This window comes from Hyperolius riggenbachi, chromosome 6, assembly GCF_040937935.1.
Source record: "Hyperolius riggenbachi isolate aHypRig1 chromosome 6, aHypRig1.pri, whole genome shotgun sequence".
In the NCBI taxonomy this organism is placed as follows: Eukaryota; Metazoa; Chordata; class Amphibia; order Anura; family Hyperoliidae; genus Hyperolius; species Hyperolius riggenbachi.
Window position 1 is genome coordinate 218441782 of NC_090651.1, and position 22485 is coordinate 218464266.

At 42.4% G+C, this 22485-nt stretch overlaps 2 protein-coding genes across 2 annotated transcripts in view; both read left to right on the forward strand.

The window, feature by feature from the left end:
- LOC137521317 (opioid-binding protein/cell adhesion molecule homolog) overlaps positions 1-22485 on the forward strand; it is an 838111-nt gene that overhangs the window by 223736 nt on the left and 591890 nt on the right. The window lies entirely within an intron of this gene.
- On the forward strand, positions 13120-14975 carry LOC137522649 (putative nuclease HARBI1). Its single transcript, XM_068242722.1, has 2 exons — positions 13120-13404; positions 14175-14975. The coding sequence occupies exons 1-2, from the start codon at positions 13159-13161 to the stop codon at positions 14973-14975; spliced, it is 1047 nt and encodes a 348-aa protein (XP_068098823.1). The 5' UTR covers positions 13120-13158.

The following is a 22485-nucleotide window of genomic DNA, read 5'->3' on the forward strand; positions in this document are numbered from 1 at the left end:
TTGCCCTAGTATAGGTAGGTAGGCATAGGTAGGTGTCCCTGTATAGGTAGATAGGTAAAGGTAGGTGCCCCAGTAGTTAGGTAGGCATAGGTAGGAGTCCCAGTATAGGTAGGTAGGCATAGGTAGGTGTCCGAGTATAGGTAGATAGGCATAGGTAGGTGCCCCAGTAGTTAGCTAGGCATAGGTAGGAGTCCCAGTATAGGTAGGTAGGCATAGGTAGGTGCCCCAGTAGTTAGGCATAGGTAGGAGTCCCAGTATATGTAGGTAGACATAGGTAGGTGCCCCAGTAGTTAGCTAGGCATAGGTAGGAGACCCAGTATAGGTAGGTAGGCATAGGTAGTTTCCCTAGTATAGATAGGTAGGCATAGGTAGGTGTCCCCATATAGGTAGATAGGCATAGGTAGGTTCCCCAGTAGTTAGCTAGGCATAGGTATGAGTCCCAGTATAGGTAGGTAGGCATAGGTAGGTGTCCCAGTATAGGTTGATAGGCATAGGTAGGTGCCCCAGTAGTTAGCTAGGCATAGGTAGGAGTCCCAGTATAGGTAGGTAGGCATAGGTAGGTGACCCAGTAGTTAGCTAGGCATAGGGAAGAGTCCCCGTATAGGTAGGTGCCCCAGTAGTTAGCTAGGCATAGGTAGGAGTCCCAGTATAGATAGGTAGGTGTCCCAGTATAGGTAGATAGGCATAGGTAGGTGCCCCAGTAGTTAGCTAGGCATAGGTAGGTGTCCCAGTATAGGTAGATAGGCATAGGTAGGTGCCCCAGTAGTTAGCTAGGCATAGGGAAGAGTCCCCGTATAGGTAGGTGCCCCAGTAGTTAGCTAGGCATAGGTAGGAGCCCCAGTATAGGTAGGTAGGCATAGGTAGGTGCCCTAGTGTAGGTAGGTAGGAGTCCCAGTACTTAGCTAGGCATAGGTAGGAGTCCCAGTATAGGTAGGTAGACATAGGTAGGTGCCCTAGTATAGGTAGGTAGGTAGGCATAGGTAGGTGTCCCCATATAGGTAAGTAGGTGCCCCAGTAGTTAGGTAGGCATAGGTAGGTGTCCCAGTATAGAGAGTTAGGCAGGGCCTGGCTGGCACAGTAATGGCATTTACCAAGGTCCAGCTGGAACAGATAGGGCTGTATAATGCAGTGTCAGTGGGCAACACACAAAAAAAAACACATCAGGAGAAAAAAGCTGTTGAGGGGTGCTATTTTAGCAATAACAATCAGCCAGGAGCAAGCTAACAAGTCTACAAGAGCCTAACTAATCTTTCACCTATGAGAGTCTGCCAGCAGCTGTCCCTTCACTAATTAATGCAGGCACACGAGTGAGTGTAATAGCCAGCGCTGCCTGCCTTTTATAAGGGGGGAGTGGCTACAGGAGAGAGTGTAGCCTGATTGGCTACAATGTGCCTGCTGACTGTGATGTAGAGGGTCAAAGTTGACCCTAATGGTGCACTATGGGGGCGAATCTAACTTCCGCAAAAGTTTGCCTTCGCTGGCGAACGCAAACCACTGAAAGTTCGCCTGGAACCGTTCGCAGGCGAACCGTTCGGGCCATCTCTAGTATTGAGCTTCAGAACGTCATCTGAGAACATTAAATGAAGGAGAGTAAATTGTCGGGGGTTGTGCGATCATTCCGAATCTGGGGGAGGGGAATGCATCCTTACAAGTTTGCCTCAGGCAGCAAAAAGTCTAGAACTGGCCCTGGAAAGTGCTGTCCACTATCTGCATGCTGAGCTGCTTTTTATTGGACCAAAACTCTCCTTTTGAGGGGAGTTTACCGTTTTGCATGAATTGACTGCTGCAGCTGCATTTGCAAGCCTGACTTCTAGACAGTGGCATATCAACAGGGGGTGCAGAGGTTGTGACTGCACTGGGGCACGTGGTCCAGAGGGGCCCTGGGGAAGGGGGGGGGGGGGCTTCCTCAACCACAGTATTGGCTCTCTATTGGTCCGGTGCTGGATAATAATTACTTCTATAGGGGCTTTGAATAGTAGTGAGCATTAACAATATGTTTTCCATCCCCTTCTTGCACCTCTGGCACTGTGGTTGTCCTTGGCAGGTTTTGGTGTGCCATATCAATTATGAATAGAGTGCTTGGGGGGCCCCAAAGTAAAATTTGCTCTGGGGCCCACTGCGCCTTTGCTATGCCACTGCTTCTAGACCCAGTGCTGGGACCTGTGTGTGCTGTGATAATGATCAGTGGTCTGGCGGTATATCTCTGCCAGAGGAATGCTGTGCAATACATTATTTGGAACAATATCTTATGCATGGCACATATGGTAACAGGGGGATATTTTAGTACTATTTACATGCTAGCAGAACATATTCACAGTAGCCGAGTCCCATTTCCATTTTAATCCCCATTCCAGACTAAATTGCTGCATTTTGGGTTTATTGTGATTGCATATTTCATGCCATTTGCTGATAATGATGGCTTATTTTGAGATTATTCTGCCAGTAATTTAGAACTCTCTGTAGGGTGCGTCTCTGACAAACTCCCGAAATCTACCTTCATCTAAGTCACTCGCTCAAGATCTGCTTCTTAAAGGGATGACCCATCCTGTATCTTGTTTGTAATATTTGGTGCAGTAATTTTGCTGCAGCCCAATATGAATCGAGAGTCAGGTTTATGAGCAGTGAATGCAGTCCAATGCAACATAGTCAGACAGCATCCTTTACATCATACCTTTTCAGCAGGTGATAGAAGTCATCCACAACACACATTTGGATGATTGCAGTGAACACAGGTACATGTCCCTGCACTGCTTTATTGCAATTACTTTGTTTATCGCTACTACTAAGTGATGACAGAGGTAAAATGATCACATGATCATACACAGGTGCATTTTGTCATATAATAATCTCCGACAACACACACAAATACAACACTTGAGTCCGCTATCGAGATGATAATCATCCTGTACTTGCAGCCAGCATGATTTTCTGACCGTGTTCCCATTGGCCAGCTGTTCACCCAGACCCTGGACATGGTCACACATGTTTGTAATTATGCAATTGACACAGTTGTTTCGCAGCATCGGTGTCAGTGCTGCTCTGTGATTAGCATCCAATCTCAGAAATAATGAAATGGTGGAAAGACACGCTCCATCCTGACCTTTCCCCACTTCAATGCATTTCTCTCAGCAAAGTGATGGAAATTAGAGTGCTTATTACACTGTAAATGCTGACTCGCATGAAATGCTAGAATGGCAAACTGACCAATGAAAGAGTTGTTCACATATGCAAGCAAGATGTATAATTCTGTGTACACATCCATTATCTCTCATCATTGCAACCAGGCATAGCCATGAGCCTCAAGTGCTGTTACCACGGGTGCATTCACTATAAAGTCGTGCACTCCCTGTGCACAGCAATGTTAATGGTTCTCCTGTCAAGTAGGTAGTGCACGTGTACATTGCCATGGTACCATGCTCTATTCAAGCTGTGTAGCGAACGGTACCATGGCAACATACACATCAATTGTGTAATGTGCGCTACCAGTGGCGTAGCTAAGAAGCCGTGGGCCCCAGTGCAAGTTTAGCATTGGGGCCCTCCAAGCATGCTATAGATAACAATTGATACAACACTCCAACACCAATCAAGGACAACCACAGTGTTAAAGGTGCAAGAAGGGGAAGGGAAACTGTGTGTTAATGTTCACTACTATTCAAATCAACTATAGATGCGAATATTATCAGCATAGGACCAATAAAGAGCTAATACTGTGTTTAAGGGGTGAGCCCCTCTAGCCCAAGGGCCCCGATGCGGTCGCTACCTCTGCACCCTCTATTGCTACGCCACTGTGCGCTACCCAGCTAATAGACGTCCTGTTGAATTTGCAGTGTGCTCCTTGCGCATGGCAATTTTACTGTAATACAATGAATATGCCCCCATGTAAGCAAAGATGGTCCGTGAGATGCAAATGATTTTACCTCCCACCTCACTCATTGTGCCAAGAGCTTGATTCCACTGCCCTGGAAATCCCCTTCCCCGCCAACTCTCCGAGAATGATTACAGAGAATCAATAATATTCAACAGAATAAGCAAGCTATCATGGAAAGCAGAGATCATTATGGTAAATATTACTCCATTTGGGCAGTGTGGTTAGGGCTCTTTCACACTAGAGCCCCTTTACTGCGTTTTGACGCAAAGTCGAAATTTTGCGTTAACCAAGGTAAAATGAAAGTCCATAGACTTTCGTTTTACCTTTCACACTCAACGCTGAGTTTTTGTACGTTGCGGTTCGACACACCCGGGAGCTTTTTATCGTCGGGAGCTGTAGTTTTCCCATTGGGTGAATTAATAGCTACCACCGCTGATTGCGTCGCACCGCAGCATCCCCACGACACGCTACAGGCTATTCAACGCGTGCAGGAGAATGGCTCCTGCATGCATTGTCTGATGTGGAAGAGCCCTTAGATTAAAAACCTCTTCTGAATGTGCGCAATACAATGGACAAATTGGTCTTAGGCCCTACTGTCACTGACTGTTATGTTTTTGTTCTGCTTTTTTGTTGTTGTTTTGTTTTGTTCATTCATATGTAGTTTAATGGTTTAGTTTACCATTCTGAGTGGAGGCCTCCTGTATCCCATTTATTCGATCTAAATTATCACATCAAATTAAAGTTGACAATATTTTATTTTTTTTTCGATCAAGAAATTTGAACGATTATCCCATTTTTTTCGAGAAAAATCAGATTGGACATGCTGGAAAAATCTTTACATTTGATCCAAGGGAATAATCAAACTAAATTATCTAATCGAAAAAAATGAAAAATTGTACCATGTATGGCCACCTTTAGACTTAAAGGAAATGTCAGGCATTCTATGCTACCCCCAGATCTACTGACCTGGGGCTTTCTCCAACCCCTTGCAGCCGACAAAGACTTGTTGCAGCTCTGTTCCCAGTACATACATATACTCAGTCGTATTATTTTACTACATGAGAGCACATGCTATATGGAGGAACAACAATGACAGGCTGAACATAAGATGTATTCACTGTAACTTTGGCAAAGCATTCAGAATGTCACTGATTGAGACTGTTATTACAGGATCTGGGACTCCGTGTGAGACAACAAGCTCTCAATGAAGCAGCAACAGTCAGACATCAATCTTTCCCATTCCACTATGTCCAGTAATTAGACACCATAAGGTCACTAGTGTGTGTGTGTGTGTGTGTGTGTGTGTGTGTGTGTGTGTGTGTGTGTGTGTGTGTGTGTGTGTGTGTGTGTGTGTGTGTGTGTGTGTGTGTGTGTGTGTTAAGAATCTAGGAATCTCTTCTGAGGGACAGTCTACAACTTTTTTTTCCAACCGTGACTCCTTTGTTTGTAATGTTGTACATGAAGTCACCAGAACTGCTGCAATGTGAGACAGATGTTTTTTACGAACCTTAGAGAGCAGGGACAGTGTACAGATTCCAAAGTGTGTAGGATTCCTTATCTGTGTAGTGGACACATGCAGTCAACATAACAATGGTATGAGAGTAGAATACGTTTTCTCTCCATGCCCTTAGTTGCTTGTCAGTCTCTCAAACTTTTTCACCCACGGGGCCCCCTGAGGCTTTTCGGCCCCCCTGCGGAGGCATCCCTTGCAGGGTCTATTGTTACGGCCCTGATCTTAATATTGCTATTTGATTCTTGCATGGAGTATTTTTGTAAGTTTCTAACTCTTTACATGCTGTGCTGAGTTGAACTTTGACCAAACTCTCTGAACTAAACTCTCCATGATGACTCTGCAATAAAGTGATGTCAAAAAGATGCAAATGATTACAAGTTGATGCAAATGTTATGGTAATTTTCTGCAAATATATGTAGTTTGAATATGGATTTGCAGCAGCTGTGTTTGTAGAAAACTAGCATAAATTAGTATAAACTCAGAAAATTTTGCATCACATTGACCATCATTACCTGGAAGTTCGGTTCTGTGTGGGTAGGGCTGTTCCTAGTTACACTGGTGTTCTATCTAGACAACTACTTATGCTGCATATGCCTATAAATGCCTATATAAGGGTCAGTGGACTTTGACCATTTGCCATTATTAAAATTCAAAACTGTTAAGTTCCCAGAAAGGACTCCTTACAGTATCTTTTACTTTACATTTTTCAGAGGAAATGTTGCTTCCCAGAATTGACTGTCCATGTTCACATTGTGCCAATATCAAACATTCAAAAAGTGCCATTAATTAATCGCTGCTATGATCACTTATCCTTAACATTTTTTTTCTGCTACAAATGCATCCCTGTAGGGAGTGATAATTGCAGGGGGATTTAGCTTCAACTATGATGACACTGAGATTTGTAGCTGGCTGTCACTCCCTATAGCAAAAGCATCTGCAGCAAAAATGTTTTTCTAGGAATAAGCTATTCATAGCAGCAATTTAAATCTAGCATCTTTTTGCATCTGTGGCAATGGCCTTAGGACTGTATTACACAAGTGTCCAAGTACCAGAGACAAATCTCTGCCACACTTCGCTATTCCCCTGCCCTGATTTTCTACTGCAGATGTTTTTTCTGTGGGGAGTAACAGCCAGCTAGAAATAATAATGATAGCAATGTGACTCACTCAAGGATTGCCACTCCTTACAGAAAAGCATTTACAGCACAGAATTACTGGGAATGAATTATTTGTAGCAACAATTTATTTTGGTTATTCTGTCGTTGAAGTGACATGGATCTGAATAAATATTAATGCTCAGCCTTAGAGTAACTATTACTCTCCACTGGCCTCTGGCACTCCAGCCTTAGTGCTTGTTCAGCATTGGTACAACAGCATTAAGGCCTCTTTCACAGTAGGACGTTGCGGTTTGATGTGACATTAAAGTCGCAACGCAAATTACAACCCAATGCCCCCAAAAAAGTCACACTTAATACCCCGTTGTCGTGGCATACAGTAGAGCATGCAGGCAATAAAAAGTATGCTTCCAAGTCATTACTGAACATGTGCAAACAGTCTAATGCAGCTACAGTACTTTCATTTTAACGTGCAGTGTTAGACACCAACGCAACGTGTGCACTGTGAACAGGGCATTGATTTTTCATTGCAGTGAGTTATTCTGCGTTAAATGTTGTGTTTTTAACGTGCTACTTTAACGTCGCACTGTGAAAGAGCGGAAAAGCTGCCGCGTGTACTCAGAACAAGGCGGCTGATTCCGCGTCCAAACGCTGAACGCGGAGAAACCGCCGCATGCCTTGATAGCGGTGCGGCGGTTTCCACGTCCAGTGCAGCGGGTGCTTTACATCACATGTCTGGTATGGCTGGGACTGATAGTCCACACAGGTTCAGAAGGACGCGCGCGCGCTGAGAGGCAGAACTTATATGACAGCCAGAAGGGAGTCAGCTGACCAAGCCGGTCAGCTGACGGCAGTACCACTTCCCATTGGTCCAGCACTTTGGGGAGGCGCTGGAGAGCGCCTTGCTATATATACTGGGTGCTGGTCATTCTCTGGTTGTCTGCCGTTGCGATCACTACGTGGTAGCACTCAGACCTTGTCACTATCTGTGATATTATCTGTGTTATTATCTAGACCAGTTCCTGGGTGTTGACGATCAAGGACCTCACACCTCAGTCTAGGGAAAACTGTATATTATCTGTGTTATTACCTAGACCAGTTCCAGAGTGTTGATGATCAAGGAGCTCACACCCAAGACTAGGCATTGTTGATTATTTGTTACGACCTTCTGCTTTCCTGACTACTCTTTTGATCTCTGATTAGGTACTTCGCTATATCTGATACTCTGTTGCTGAACTCTGCTTGTCTTAGGAATCTGTCTCCTGTCTCTGTCCCTGATCTGTCTGTCTGTTACCGACCCGGCTTGTCCGACCTTGAGAGCTATCTCCCCAGTCTAGAGATAGCTCACAGACCTGGGGGTGACACCCTTCCTTGGTGTCACTCACACTCTGTCCTTCCTACTCCTAGCCTGACCCCTCCCTCTGGAGAGTCTCAGGCTTACGGAAGGAACGTGTTACTGTACAGTACTCCTTGCTGCTGTGCACCTGCTCCTAAGGTGCAGTGCTCAAAGTATTTCTGTTACACCAAACACTCTTATTACCCAGGTGTCCAGAGGTTAGAGATATATCTGATTATCGGTGATACTGCAGATCATCAATAATCGGGTATATATCTGTATTCTCGGTGATACTGCAGATCACCGGTAATCAGACCCTCTCTGTGTTACACTGATCGTTACACCTAAATGTCATCATCAGGGCTGTGGAGTTGATACAAAAATCATCTGATGCCAACTCTGTCTCCTCAGTTTATGAAACCACAGACTCCAACTCCAGGTACCCAAAATTGCTCCTACTCCTCGACTCTGACTATTTCGTCTAAAACTTACCAGGGCTGTGGAGTTGGCACAAAAATAATCTGACTCTGACTCCTCAGTTTATGAAACCTCTGACTCCAGGTACTGAAAATTGCTCCGACTCTGACTAATTGACTCTGACTCCACAGCCCTGGTCATCATAGCCTTTATCAATGGAATCAAATAATAGCATTTCAGAACTTTTTATATTGTGAACTTCAGAGATACTCAGGTGGTGCAAAACATATTGTGGCCTCAGCTCCCATTTCTATGGGCTCTGGCAGTTCTCTATTGCAGTCCACTGTAGGCACTCTGTATGGCTCCTTACACACTACTTGCAAACAGTTTGCAATTAACCCATTATTTTAAATAGGTAGCACAACACACAATTACCATGTGAATAATTACTGCACCCTGCGTTGGGTTACAATGTAATGCAGTGAGCAAATATTGTGTGAAAGGGATCTAATATGTAACACACAGCAGTCCCTATGTTGGAAGTCAAGCCTTTGTTTTAGCAGCCAAGAAAACAGTTTTTCCAATATGATGGAAAACTTTTTTTCTTTGTTTTTATTATTCGGTGTGATCTACAGTTTGGTAAATAAAGTTGCTATATAAAACTAAGAGATGCCAAAAATGGGCAAGTCCCCTCCTGCTCTTGGCATGACTTCAGAGGCTTTTGTATTGGGAGCGGGGGAGGGGGAGTAGCTAGTAGGCATCAGAACCCCGGTCACCACAGGAAGCAGTTACAACTGTGTCTTGGTCTCTGCTCCAAAATTATCTTCCATTCCAGACTCGCCTGGGTCCTTGCCTTCCCTCAGCTCATTTGCTGCAGAACTTTTATCTCCTAGCTGTAGAGATGTCATATTGTTTCAGATGCACATCTAGCAAGGCAAGCGTTGTATTTACATTCCATTTAGGCTGATCCCAGGGATAAGTGATTCAGGCAACGCTCTGCATCCACTCTACATCGTCTTATGATTAGTTGTCATACTGAAACATGAAGGACCCAGATCTCTGATAGACGCCTTTCATCCCACAACCACCTCGCGGCCTCATTTATGAGTATTAGCCAAGAAAAGAGAAACCTGTTAGAGAGATAATTATTAGACTTGCGTATGGGGATTAGTGCATTTTCTAATGTTGAGATTAAAGTCATATAGAAGTGTTTGTGTGCGTTGGATAAACTCGGTGTGGCAGGCATTGTGCGTACTGCACAAAGATAACGGAAAATTAGGCTTTAGTGGAATGCTTCTTTGCCCCTATTTCCACAAAGCAATCATTTATATTGTAAATTAATGTCTTTTAAGTCTGCGTAAAGTTGACCTTATTAGTTTTCTTGACTTAAAGGGACTCCAAGCTCAGAGTAAAAATAAAATTTGAACTTACCCGGGGCTTTCTCCATCCCAGCCCTGGTCGGGACGTCCCACGCCGGCCTCCTGGCTCTTCTCCCGGCGGCTGTCTGCATAGCGCGGACAGGCCGGTCCCCCGGGCGACACTCGCAAGTGTCGGGCCTTCTCCTTCCGTATACGTCACGAATGACGTCACACGCCGGCCGCCGCGCGTCATGACGGCGTGACAGCACGGCGCATGTGCGATTAAACCGCGCATGCGCCGTGCTGTCACGCCGGCCGCCGTCATGACGCATGGCGGTCGGCGTGTGACGCCATTCGTGACGTATACGGAAAGAGAAGGCCCGACACTCGCCAGTGTCGCCCGGGGGACCGGCCTGTCCGCGCTATGCGGACAGCCGCCGGGAGAAGAGCCAGGAGGCCGGCGTGGGACGTCCCGACCAGGGCTGGGATGGAGAAAGCCCCGGGTAAGTTCAAATTTTATTTTTACTCTGAGCTCGGAGTCACTTTAAGTACTTGCTGATTTTGAATATTTATTGAAATTCCCAAGTTTGTTTTCCCTCTGCATTTCCTCCAAGCTGCCATCTTCTCTCATTTACAATGATCAGAGCAAATATATTGGAAGTGAGTATTTTATTTATGCAGAAACCTTTTATTCATCATTAATGTTGTGAAATCGAGGGTGGAGTTACAGGCTTTATGCCCCAGCTTCAGTCTTTGATCTCTGGGAATGTCCCAGTTCTAGCAGCTAAGCTTGTGGAAATAGAAATGCATATTTTTGATGTTAAATGGTCCCTGTGGAGGCCCTTCCATATTGGTAATTCTATTCTGAAATCTTCTTTTCACCATTAGAGATGCTCATTCGGATTCCGCGGAAAAGCAATTTCCGAAATTCCGATCGGAAATTGCATTTCCGCATCGGAATGCGGAAATCGGTAATGCAAGTGCATTTGGCGGATTTCGGAAATCGCAGAAATTCTGCCCGACTTTAACATCAATTTTCTCAAAAACTATAAGGTCTTTTTGAAAACATTTTTGCATCTTGTTCAGGAGATTCTGTTTAAGAAACCCTGAAAATTTGGTGTTTCTAGGACTTGCGAGGGCTTTGCTATTAACCTCTAAATTCGGGGGATTTTTGCTGTAATGTAAAATGCAGAAAATCTGCATTTGCCTATTTTCTGCATTTACATTACAGTAAAAATCCGCTGAGTTTAGCGGTTAATAGCAAAGCCCACGTAAGTCCTAGAAACAGTTAAACAGAATCTCCTGAACAAGATGCAAAAAAAAGTTTCCAAAAAGACCTTTCCGGCGGAAATTCCGCACCGGAATGCGGAAATTGATAGCGGAAAGCGGAATCGGTATTTGACAATGGCGGAATGCGGATTTACCGCGGAATCGGAAATTGGAATTTCCGACCATCCCTATTCACCATGACAGGAAATAAGCTTTAGCATACAATGTCCATGGCTCTTGCCATTTCCACATATGGTAGATGCTACAGTACCTGGCCATTTTCAATGTTATTTCATTTGAAGTAAATGGCTTACAAGCGAACAGTGATGTTTTCAGCACTATTTTTATACTCTGTATAATTCCCAAGTCAGGGACTCACTCAGTCCACACAGTGACAACCTGAAACTAAATTCTGCTGAGAGTTAAGGCTCATACACACATCAGACTATAGTCTTTGGAAAATGAAAGATCACAGACCAATCTTACCACCCTTCATGTAGTATGAGAGCCATACTCTACACAGTCTTTTCTATGGAGCTGAACTCCACATCAGAAAAAAATCTTTGCAAGATGCTGCACACACAGATGCTGTACAGACACAAAAGATCAGTATCTGAAAAAGATCTGTTCCTGCCAAAAATCCATTCCTGCAAATTGCAATGATAGTCTATGAGATCTGCAGATCATCATACACACATGATTTAACTGACATTCATCTGCAGATCAAGCAATCATCCGCAGATCTGAAAATCCATCCTGGTGGATCTGATCTGCAGATGAATGTCAGTTAAATCATGTGTGTATGATGATCTGCAGATCACACAGACTATCATTGCAATTTGCAGGAATGGATTTTTGGTAGGAACAGATCTTTTGCAGATACTGATCTTTTGTGTCTGTACAGCATCTGTGTGTGCAGCATCTTGCAAAGATTTTTTTCTGATGGGGAGTTCAGCTCCATAGAAAAGACTGTGTAGAGTATGGCTCTCATACTACACGAAGGGTGGCAAGATTGGTCTGTGATCTTTCAGTTTCCAAAGACTATAGTCTGATGTGTGTATGCACCTTAAGGCCTCATACACACATCAGACTATAGTCTTTGGAAAATGAAAGATCACAGACCAATCTTACCACCCTTCATGTAGTATGAGAGCCATACCTTCACAGTCTTTTCTATGGAGCTGAACTCCCCATCAGAAAAAAATCTTTGCAAGATGCTGCACACACAGATGCTGTACAGACACAAAAGATCAGTATCTGCAAAAGATCTGTTCCTGCCAAAGATCTGTTCCTGCAAATTGCATTCATAGTCTATGAGATCTGCAGATCATCATACACACCTTGTTTAACTGACCTTCATCTGCAGATGAGACAATCATCTGCAGATCTGAAAATCCATCCTGGTGGATCTGATCTGCAGATGAATGTCAGTTAAACAAGGTGTGTATGATGATCTGCAGATCTCATAGACTATGAATGCAATTTGCAGGAATGGATCTTTGGCAGGAACAGATCTTTTGCAGATACTGATCTTTGGTGTCTGTACAGCATCTGTGTGTGCAGCATCTTGCAAAGATTTTTTTCTGATGGGGAGTTCAGCTCCATAGAAAAGACTGTGAAGGCATGGCTCTCCTACTACATGGAAGAGGGTAAAATTGGTCTGTGATCTTTTATTTTCAAAAGACTATGGTCTGATGTGTGTATGTGGCCTAAAGCTACATACACACATCATACAAAAATTGGTTGGTACATAGTCAGACCAACGGTCGTTCGACGAAAGTATACGACCATAAACGACCAACTTCAATCGACTGTTATACACACACAAACGATGGCAGAATGTTCAGACGGAGTTTTAGAGCGGATATGACGCAAGTAAATTAATTGAGGTAACGATCGATTTCTGTACAAACGAGTCAAACCATGGACGACTGGCAGGAAGTGAGTTTAGTAAGTTGTTGTTATATGAAAGGTGTGTATTGGGAAGTGACGTCTGAAAGCGACCAGTAGAAAAGAGGAAGATGCGTAGTTAGAACGCGCCTTTCTTGAAACGTTCTTTCTTTTGAACGAAGCATGGTAACCCGTAGAAAGAAGGTTGCCTGTGCTCTGCTAATATTGTATTTAGCCCGAAAGCGTTCTTTGCAAGCTCATGATGAAGAGCCACCAAAAAAGCGTCGTTTCTGGTGTAAGAAATGGCTTCAAGAGCGTGACAATATCTCGCATGAAAACTTATTAAGGGAACTACGTGTTTCATCTCCCGAAGATTTCAAAAATTATTTACGGATGAGTGATTCAACGTTCCAGCACCTCTTGGAGCTTCTAATACCATATATATCGAAGCAAGATACTTGGATGCGTAAGGCTATATCTGCCCAGCAACGATTAATGGCCACGCTGCGTTTTCTGGCAACAGGAAGATCACTTCAAGACCTTAAGTTTTCCACCGGCATATCACCCCAGGCCCTTGGTTACATTATCCCTGAGACGTGCCAGGCTATTGTGAACTGCCTTAAACGTGACTATATGAAGGTAAATATATTTAATTGTATTTACTGGTTGTAGTATTTTCATTAATGGCCATAATAGATGTATTTGGTGTAGCATGTGTAAGAAGGAACAAGGAACCGTTTTGATTGCATCGAAAAAATAACCATTTTATTTCGTAAAGTAAATGAACATAATGCAAATGTTTATAACCTCTGTATGCGAGGTTTCTGACATACATGTAATCCAATGTACGGTAATTTATAAATGTGTGTAATGTTGGTTTTCTGTGTGTCGTGACATTTCCATTTGATTGTACGGATAGTGTTGTTCAAAATATTGATAATGGGGTGGTGGTGGTGGTGGTGGTGGTGTTGATGTAGTAGTTTGTAGTGGGGTTGGAGCAGTGGTGGCTTGATGTGAGTATGAAGGTATATTAGTATTGAGTAAATTCATTTTAGCTTTATATAAAATGTCAGTTATGTATACCTCAGCAGCATGTCTTTGTGCAGGCTCTAGTGTTTTCATTTTTTTACTAACACCAAGGGCAAATACATCAATTTCATCCTCGGGTTCTTTTAGGAGTCCAATGGCCTGATGCACTGCTTCATCTATATTTTTATCGACTTCAGAAACTTGTCTTTTCCTGGTCCTCCTCTGTTTCTTTGGTTGCTGTGTGTGAATATCTGAGAAAGTGGAACTGCTTTCTGTTTCCAAAGCTTCTTCTGGTTCATAGTTTGTCTAAGTATTGTAAATTGAATTGAAAAATAATTATTATTGGCACTAATGTTTTTATTTTCCATTTTTATACACAGTTTCCATCAACACCAGAAGAATGGTTGGCTATAGCCGAAGACTTTGACCATCTTTGGAACTTTCCAAACTGTGGCGGCGCCTTGGATGGGAAACACATTAGAATTATTGCACCCAGAGGAAGTGGATCCTTCTACTTTAACTACAAAGGCTTTCACAGCATTGTTTTAATGGCATTAGTTAATGCCCATTATGAATTTGTCATGGTTGATATAGGTGCAAATGGCAGAGTTTCAGATGGTGGTGTCATAGAGAAAACATCTTTTATGCGTAAACTCAAGAGGAATTTGCTGCATTTACCCAATAATGGACAAACTAAGCTTGGTTTAAATTTTGTATATGTTGCTGACGAGGCCTTTGCATTGCACGAGCATGTTCTAAAGCCTTTTCCACAACGTACATTGAACTATGAGCGTAAAATTTTTAATTATAGACTATCAAGAGCACGCAGAATAGTCGAGAATGCTTTTGGGATATTAGCCAACAGATTTAGAGTATTACATACTGCTATAAATTTAAGAATGGATAAAATTGATGTGGTTGTATATGCATGTTGCATGCTGCATAATTTTCTGAGGCGTAGACATGGTTTGCAATACATGCCCCCCAACAGTGTGGACCAGGAGGACCTTCAATTAGGTACAGTTATTCCTGGAGAATGGCGTAATCAACACACACCATTGACTGAGCTGCAACCAGCCGCACCCAGGAATCCAACACTGAGTGCTAAAGAAAACAGAGATCAATATCTGAATTATGTTAATGGTGCAGGTTCAGTTCCATGGCAACATCGCATGGTGTAGTATGTGTTACTTAATAAAAATGTCTGTACCTTATTAGTTGTGGGAGGGGGGTAGTTGTGCCATTTATTCAGCTGTTATGTTAATTTACCATTAATAAAAATGAGTGTTACCTGATCTTCATTGTATGTATCCTCTTCAATATTTTCCTCCTCCTCGTCTTCACACAATGCTGACTCCATTTGTGCCCTTTCATAGCTGGTAGTAGCCTCATTAGTATCATTAGCTAGGTTGCTGATAGTTTCTCTGCTCTCCTCCTGGTCAGATGTGAACTCCAACATATGGTAATACCATAACTTTGGCTTATAGATGTCACGGGCTGCACAGCCTGATTTTTTAGAATCTCTGACTTTATTATGTTCTCTTTTAAATACTGTGCGCAAGTTATTAATTTTTTTTTTTACATAAGATACTGTGGCACGCGGATACACTTTGCAGCACAACTGTCGTAGCCTCTCATATGCTTGGTTTTTAATGTGCTGCATTTTGTATTCTGGTGTTTTGATCTTCCATAAGCAGGTATATGAGCGGTAGGCCTCTATAAATTCCCTCAGAAATTCTGGTGTCATAAATACATCAATGTTTGACATTGTCCTGTGAATAAAACACAAACAAAATTATGATGTGCATATGTGTAATGGTGGCAATCCAATCTTACCAATTCCATGTATTATAAGTGAACGGACTAAATGATACTATAACTATATTCACTTAATGTACATGTATACTACATACAAACACTAAGATTGTAAGATAAATGTGTACCATGTATGGCCACCATACAGGTAATGCCAAACAGAGCTTTAAAAATAACCAAAGTCAATAGTACATTGTAACATCTGTCGGGGGTAAATGAAATCAGACCTAACCTCCAAAAACACTGTATGCTGTGAAACATACACAATATCACAATAGTGTTTACAATATGAAATGATGGTTCACATGTTAGTAAGGAGTCAAACAACATTTGCGTGTTTGTCGGTTTTTCTTTTGTTTGCCATCAGAGTGGTAGGTTATGGTTGCTGGTTATAAGGTGTTCTAACACAGTTTACAGCACTGCAGTGCTAATCACATGGGCCTTGCACAGTGTGCACAGTGTGAGTTTAACGTCGCATAACAAACGCACCATCACACTGTGAATATATCCTTAATGTCAGTATACATATAGTTTACATCCTCTATTTGATATACTAATGATGTTGCTTCTCTGCTATGGCAGTCAGGTAACATAGTGGTAATGTTACATCATAAGACAAAGAATGTGCATGTAAACCATGTAATTATTTACAAACAAACGTTTCCACAACGAACATTATACTTTCCTACATCTAGTTATCGCACAACAACATACGGAAATGAAAGAGTAATAGATCGTTACACAAACAAATTTATATGAATTTTAGCAAATGCAATATAATGTACAGCAGTAATGGTATTACATAGGATAAATGTGTGCAAAGAAAAACTACAAAACAAATCAAATTGTGAACAGATTTAGAATGCTCAGTTGGATTGAAAAATAAACTTACCTGATCAATATAGGTTAGTAGATAAACACAGTTGTCGCTAATGCAAACACTGCAATAATGCGTAGAAAGATCGTTCATATGCAAACGAACAGATTAGACGCACGATATCCCACAATGGCTTGCGTCACATTTCCTGTGACATCACTTCCTTAAATAGTGTGGGGAGTTGCAAGATGCCGCGCAGAAGGAGTTACAGCCGAGCAACACCCATGAGCAGAGAGGAAATGGCTGAAATGGTTCGCATTATGGACAAACATGATTATGACGGGAGGTTACAGGTTTACCAACGGCCCAACGAACGGAAAAGTGACATTCTTGACCATGTCATACATAGAATAGAGAAGATGTATGGGGTAGAGAGAACCAAAGATCATTTAAGAAAGCGCTGGTGTGATTTGAAATTAAGAGAAACCACAGTTCTGGAGAGATTGAGAGCAAAAATAGCACATGATAGTAAGTACAAACACATACATTTTTAGTGTGATATAGGATGTGTAATATGTTTTTGGATGGTTTTTTAATGGTGGAAAGAAGAATCTTACTAACTTTATACCTGGCACCACTAGATGGCAGTCATGAGGCAATGCTAAGGAAGGCTTAGAAAGGTCCACTATGATTTTGAAATAATAAAACTTAATCTGCCAAAAAATAAAAACCATGTAGTGTGTAAATATATGTGTCAACTTTATAAGCTGATAGGCCTTTACATATATTTACATAATTAACACAGTACAAATTACGTTATTTGCATGACCATATTATTAAACCATACCTTTTTTTACACAGAGAGAAAAGCTGAAAGGGCTCGCCTGAGGGAGATAGAAGATGCACAACAACATGCAGCACAAGAAGAAGCAGCAGAAGGAGAAGATGCTGCACAAGAACATGCCGGTAATGGGGAGCACACTGACCCACAACTAACATGCCAAGGTGGAATGGACACTCAGCAAGAAGTGGCAGAGGAGCACCAACATCAAAGGGAGGATGTGCCATCATATGCACTAACTGCAGAGGATATGGAAGGCAACAGCACACAGCATATAGTGGAAGACGTTGAGGATATGGAGGACACACAGGAGTGTGATATTCAATTAAGCCATGAAGGTAATGTTGTTCATTATCATTAATGCTATTATTTTTCTTTTTTATACAATCCTATGTAAATTTGTCATGAACTCCTGCTTGCAACACAACATAAAGATATAGATGTACACACTGTATGTGTACAGAGACATTAGTCTGACTATTTTTCCATCACTGGTATAATATATAACAAACACAGCATTGACACATTGGGACGCTTATGTAGAAAGGTGGCTGCAGCTGCTTAATTTGTCATGACATATTAATAGAAAAAAAAAATTATTCAAATGAATAAAACATATATATATATATATATATATATATATATATATATATATATATATATATATATATATATACATACATATATATATATATATATATATATATATATATACATATATATATATATATATATATATATATATATATATATATATATATATATATATATATATATTTAGGATCATGTTTGATTTGTGTTACATTTCCACATGTACACCTAGAGATATGCATTTCCACATATAACATGTATGTGGTTTAATTTTAGATACTGAGGAAGAAGTGAGATACAGTACAATGGACACTATATCTGCAGAGGAATCCACTTCTGGGAACTTTGCTGGCAGTATTGGTGAGTTATTTGCATTGTGCTGCTAAACACTTTTTTAACATGTTTTTTAAAGAACATTGTAATCATCCAGCTAGTACATTGCTGTTAGGTGAATTACTATCTAATGTTGTTCTCTAATATGTAGGAATTGTATTGATTGTTAAAAAGTACATGGAGATAAAGGGATAATGAACATAAAGTAATATGGAGGCTGACATATTTAGTTTATGCCCCTCCATAAAAGGCTGTCTGTCAGCCCTAGTGATCCTCTTTTAATTTCATCATACTGTTGAAAAAAAAATTAACTTAAAAAATATGTGAAAGCAAAGAAAAAAATATTGATTTAAATAATTTGGTTTAGTAATTTTTAATTTACATTTCATTAATTGCAGAAAAGGAAAAAGGACGTGCCCTCATTGATGACATCGATGACGCGCTTAACAGGGTGGAAATATTAAAAGCCAATACATGGGCTGCCTTGACCAAAACTCAGGAACATTTAGAAGAACTGAAGCAAAAAGTCGTAGCCTTTTGTAAATAATGTATACAGGTGTAATATTTTAATTTTTTTATATGCTAATTTTATAATATATGTGAATGTATATTAAAGTTTGTTTGAAACAACAAAACTCCTTTTGTTTATTCCTAAATATGTGGGCGTTTCCCTAGTTCAAAAAACATATAAAAAAAAAAAAAAACACATAGTAATGTACTTTGTATTAAACTTATTACGACAGTTTTCCATAACACTTTAGTTTGTACGAACGTTCTTAGTATGAACGTACTTTAAATGAGCTTAATGAGAACGTACTTTAAGTGAACTTAGCGCATGCTCCGTAATGATCTTTCAACTTCATTCAGTGCGCAACTGTGCCATTAGCGCACGCGCTTTCAAGAAAACTATCGTTGTACGTTGTTTAATTAGCCGTACACACATACGATGGTAACAGACGGTTGGTTGAAGGAATCCAACAAGTTCGATCATGAACGACTACAGATATTGGTCGTTTCCATAGGTCTGAAGTAGTTGGTCGTTGTTGATCTGAAACCAATAATCGGTCGACAGCTCATTAAACGATCGTTTTAGTAGCATTCAGACCAACTTTTATCTGATGTGTGTACGTAGCTTAAGACTTGCTGTCTGCTGTTGAGCTGAATCATTTGAGTAGCCACTGAAAACACCGAAGGCAGAAGGGACCTTTACTTCAGAAAGCAGAAGCTAATTGGTTAATCATTTTCAGTAAGAACATTGCAGGTAGAGTATTCATTATCTAAGCATTGGCTGCTGCAATAAAAATATGCATTTTTTTTAAAGATTCTTTTATTTTTCAAAGAGAAAACAGAAACAAATACAATGACAATCATCAAAGGCAACACACGACTCCTAAAAACGACTTTACATGACATATTAGTGCAGGTTTAATCATCTGAGTGTCAGACATGCATGCTTATGATAGAGGAGGCGCAAACCAGTGCGCCCCCACAGGCTTATAGGTAGGAGAGAGCAAAATTACCTCTGATACGAGGAAGGAATATTAGGGACATGGCATAAATCCATGAGGACCATAAAGTAGCCCTCACGAGTCTGACAGGTACTACAAGAAATTGTCATGATTACCCTGGGCCCAAAAGGATAATACACCAGGGAATCCATTGAGGATGGAAAAATACATGCCAGACACGCAAGGGTCCACAAAAATGGGCCCCAAAAGAAAAAAGGCATAAGTAAAGCTCCATGCCATTATAGTGAACAAACAAATTAACCATTTTCCGTTAGTGACCAACAAGGAGAGAAGAGAAGAAAGGACAGAAAAGAAAGAGAAGGAAGAGAAAACAGAAAAGAAGTAAAGATTATGCCTAGAGTTAAGGGATGTCCAGAGGTATACCCAAGGAAAAAGTTGGGAAAGAGGTACTCCCCCAACGCCAGGGAGAAGAAGCAGAAGTAAAACGAAGTCCACGGGGGACAAATATAATAATCAATATCTCAACCACTTATAAGTGTACGATAGCGCTGTGTCTCTTGGTATTCAAACCACCCAAACCAAGTTTTCCAAAACTGCTCATGCCTATCCTGTATGGTAGCCGTAAGGTCTTCCATCTGTTGTATCTGACCCACCGTCCTAAGCCACTCCCCAAGGCGGGTCTACAGACTTCCAATGCCTGGCCACTAAGGACCTAGCTGCGTTAACAAGGTGTCTAGTAAGTGTTTTTTATATTTTCTAATGGACCATGTATTATGGTGTAAAAGGAAGAAAGCTGGTGAGCCAGGTGGGAGAAAGTCTGTCAACTCATGCATAACGCTTCTTATGTCTGACCAAAACTGAGATAACTTACTACAGGTCCAGAAAATGTGTAGTAAGGTGCCCATTTCCCATCCACATCTCCAACATAAATTGGTGTTGTTAGGAAACATGCAGTGCAAACGGGAGGGGGTCAAATACCACCTTGTTAAGATTTTGTATCCAGATTCCTGAACTTTAGAGGAGATGGAAGATTTATGAGCAAATATCAGGATCTTGTTCCATTGTCACTGACTGTAACCCCTAATTCTTATTCCCACTAGTTTCTAAATGGGTCTAATGGGGATGCAGAGTCATTCAACAGAGAATACATCAGTGAAATGGTACCTTGTATTTGTCCCTCACTCTGACATGTTCTTTCAAAGATGGTAAGTGGTCTATTAAAACTAGTTTTAGGACCCTGTGATAAAATAATAAGCTAACAACGTGTATTATACTGGCTTCCTCCTCCCCTGGTGGTCCCAGTGATCGAGCGACCACCAGGGGAGGAGGCATCTGTGTATGTAAAAGCACACACACACACTGATCCTGTCCCCCTACCCCCCTGATCGCCCACAGCACCCCTCAGACCCCCCACCCGATCACCCCCTCAGACCACTATTTGCACCCAATCACCCCCTAATCACCCATCAATCACCCCCTGTCACTATCTGTCAACGCTATATTTTAGATTGGGTCCTAAACTGCCCCCCTGGGGGCTCCTGATAACCCCCCACACCCTCAGATCCTCCCCAGAACCCCCCCTCCATCTATACATCTATTCTTCCCTGTAATCACCCACTGATCACCCATCAATCACCCCCTATCACCACCTGTCACTGCTACCCATCAGATTAGATCCTAATCTGCCCCTTGTGGGCACCCAATTACCTGCTCACACCCTCAGATCGCCCTCAGACCCCCCCCCCCCCCCTGACCACCTCGCCAGTGCATTGCTTGCATCTATTCTCCCCTCTAATCACACCCTGATCACTTATCAATCACCCCGTCACCCCCTGTCACCACCTGTCACTGCTACCCATCACATCAGACCCTAATCTGCCCCTTGCGGGCACCCAAACACCCACCCACACCCTCAGATCGCCCTAAGACCCCCCTGATCACCTACCCAGTGCATTATTTACATCTGTTCTCCCCTCTAGTCACCCACTGATCACCCATCAATCACCCCCTGTCACCACCTGTCACTGTTACCCATCAGATCAGACCCTAATCTTCCCCTTGCAGGCACCCAATTACCCGCCCACCCCCTCAGATCGCCCTCAGACCCCCCCCCCCCCGATCACCTCACTAGTGCATTGCTTGCATCTATTGTCCCCTTTAATCACACCCTGATCACCTATCAATCACCCAGTCACCACCTGTCACTGTTACTCATGAGATCAGACCCTAATCTGCCCCTTGTGGGCACCCAATCACCCGCCCACACCCTCAGATCGCCCTCAGTCTCCTCCTGATCACCTCCCCAGTGAATTGATTGCACCTATTATCCCCTCTAATCACTTACTGATCACCCATCAATCACCCCCTGTCACCACCTGTCACTGCTACCCATCATACCCATCAGATCAGACCCTCATCCGCCCCTTGCGGGCACCCAATCACCCGCCCACACCCTCAGATCGCCCTCAGACCCCCCCCCCCCCCCCAATCACCTCCCTAGTGCATTGATTGTATCAATTCCCCCCTCTAATTACACCCTGAGACATCCATCAATCACCTGTCATGCCCTAGCACACCTACCCATCAGATCAGGCCCTATTTTGCCCCGTGTGGGCACCTGATCACTCGGCCAAACCCTCAGATCCCCCTCAGACCCCCTTCCGATCACCTCCCCAGTGCATTGATTGCATCTAGTCTCCCCTCTAATCACCCCCTGAGACACCCATCAATCACCTCCTGTCACCACCTGTCACCCCCTAGCACTCCTACCCATCAGATCAGCCCCTAATCTGCCCCCTGCTGGCTTCTGATCCCCCGACCAAACC

Bases quoted from the DNA above. Each gene is read 5' to 3' on its own strand.
- LOC137522649 (XM_068242722.1), top strand. From the start codon at position 13,159: ATGAGTGATTCAACGTTCCAGCACCTCTTGGAGCTTCTAATACCATAT. The intron at 13,405-14,174 runs GTAAATATATTT...TTTTATACACAG, and splicing joins TTAAACGTGACTATATGAAG to TTTCCATCAACACCAGAAGA.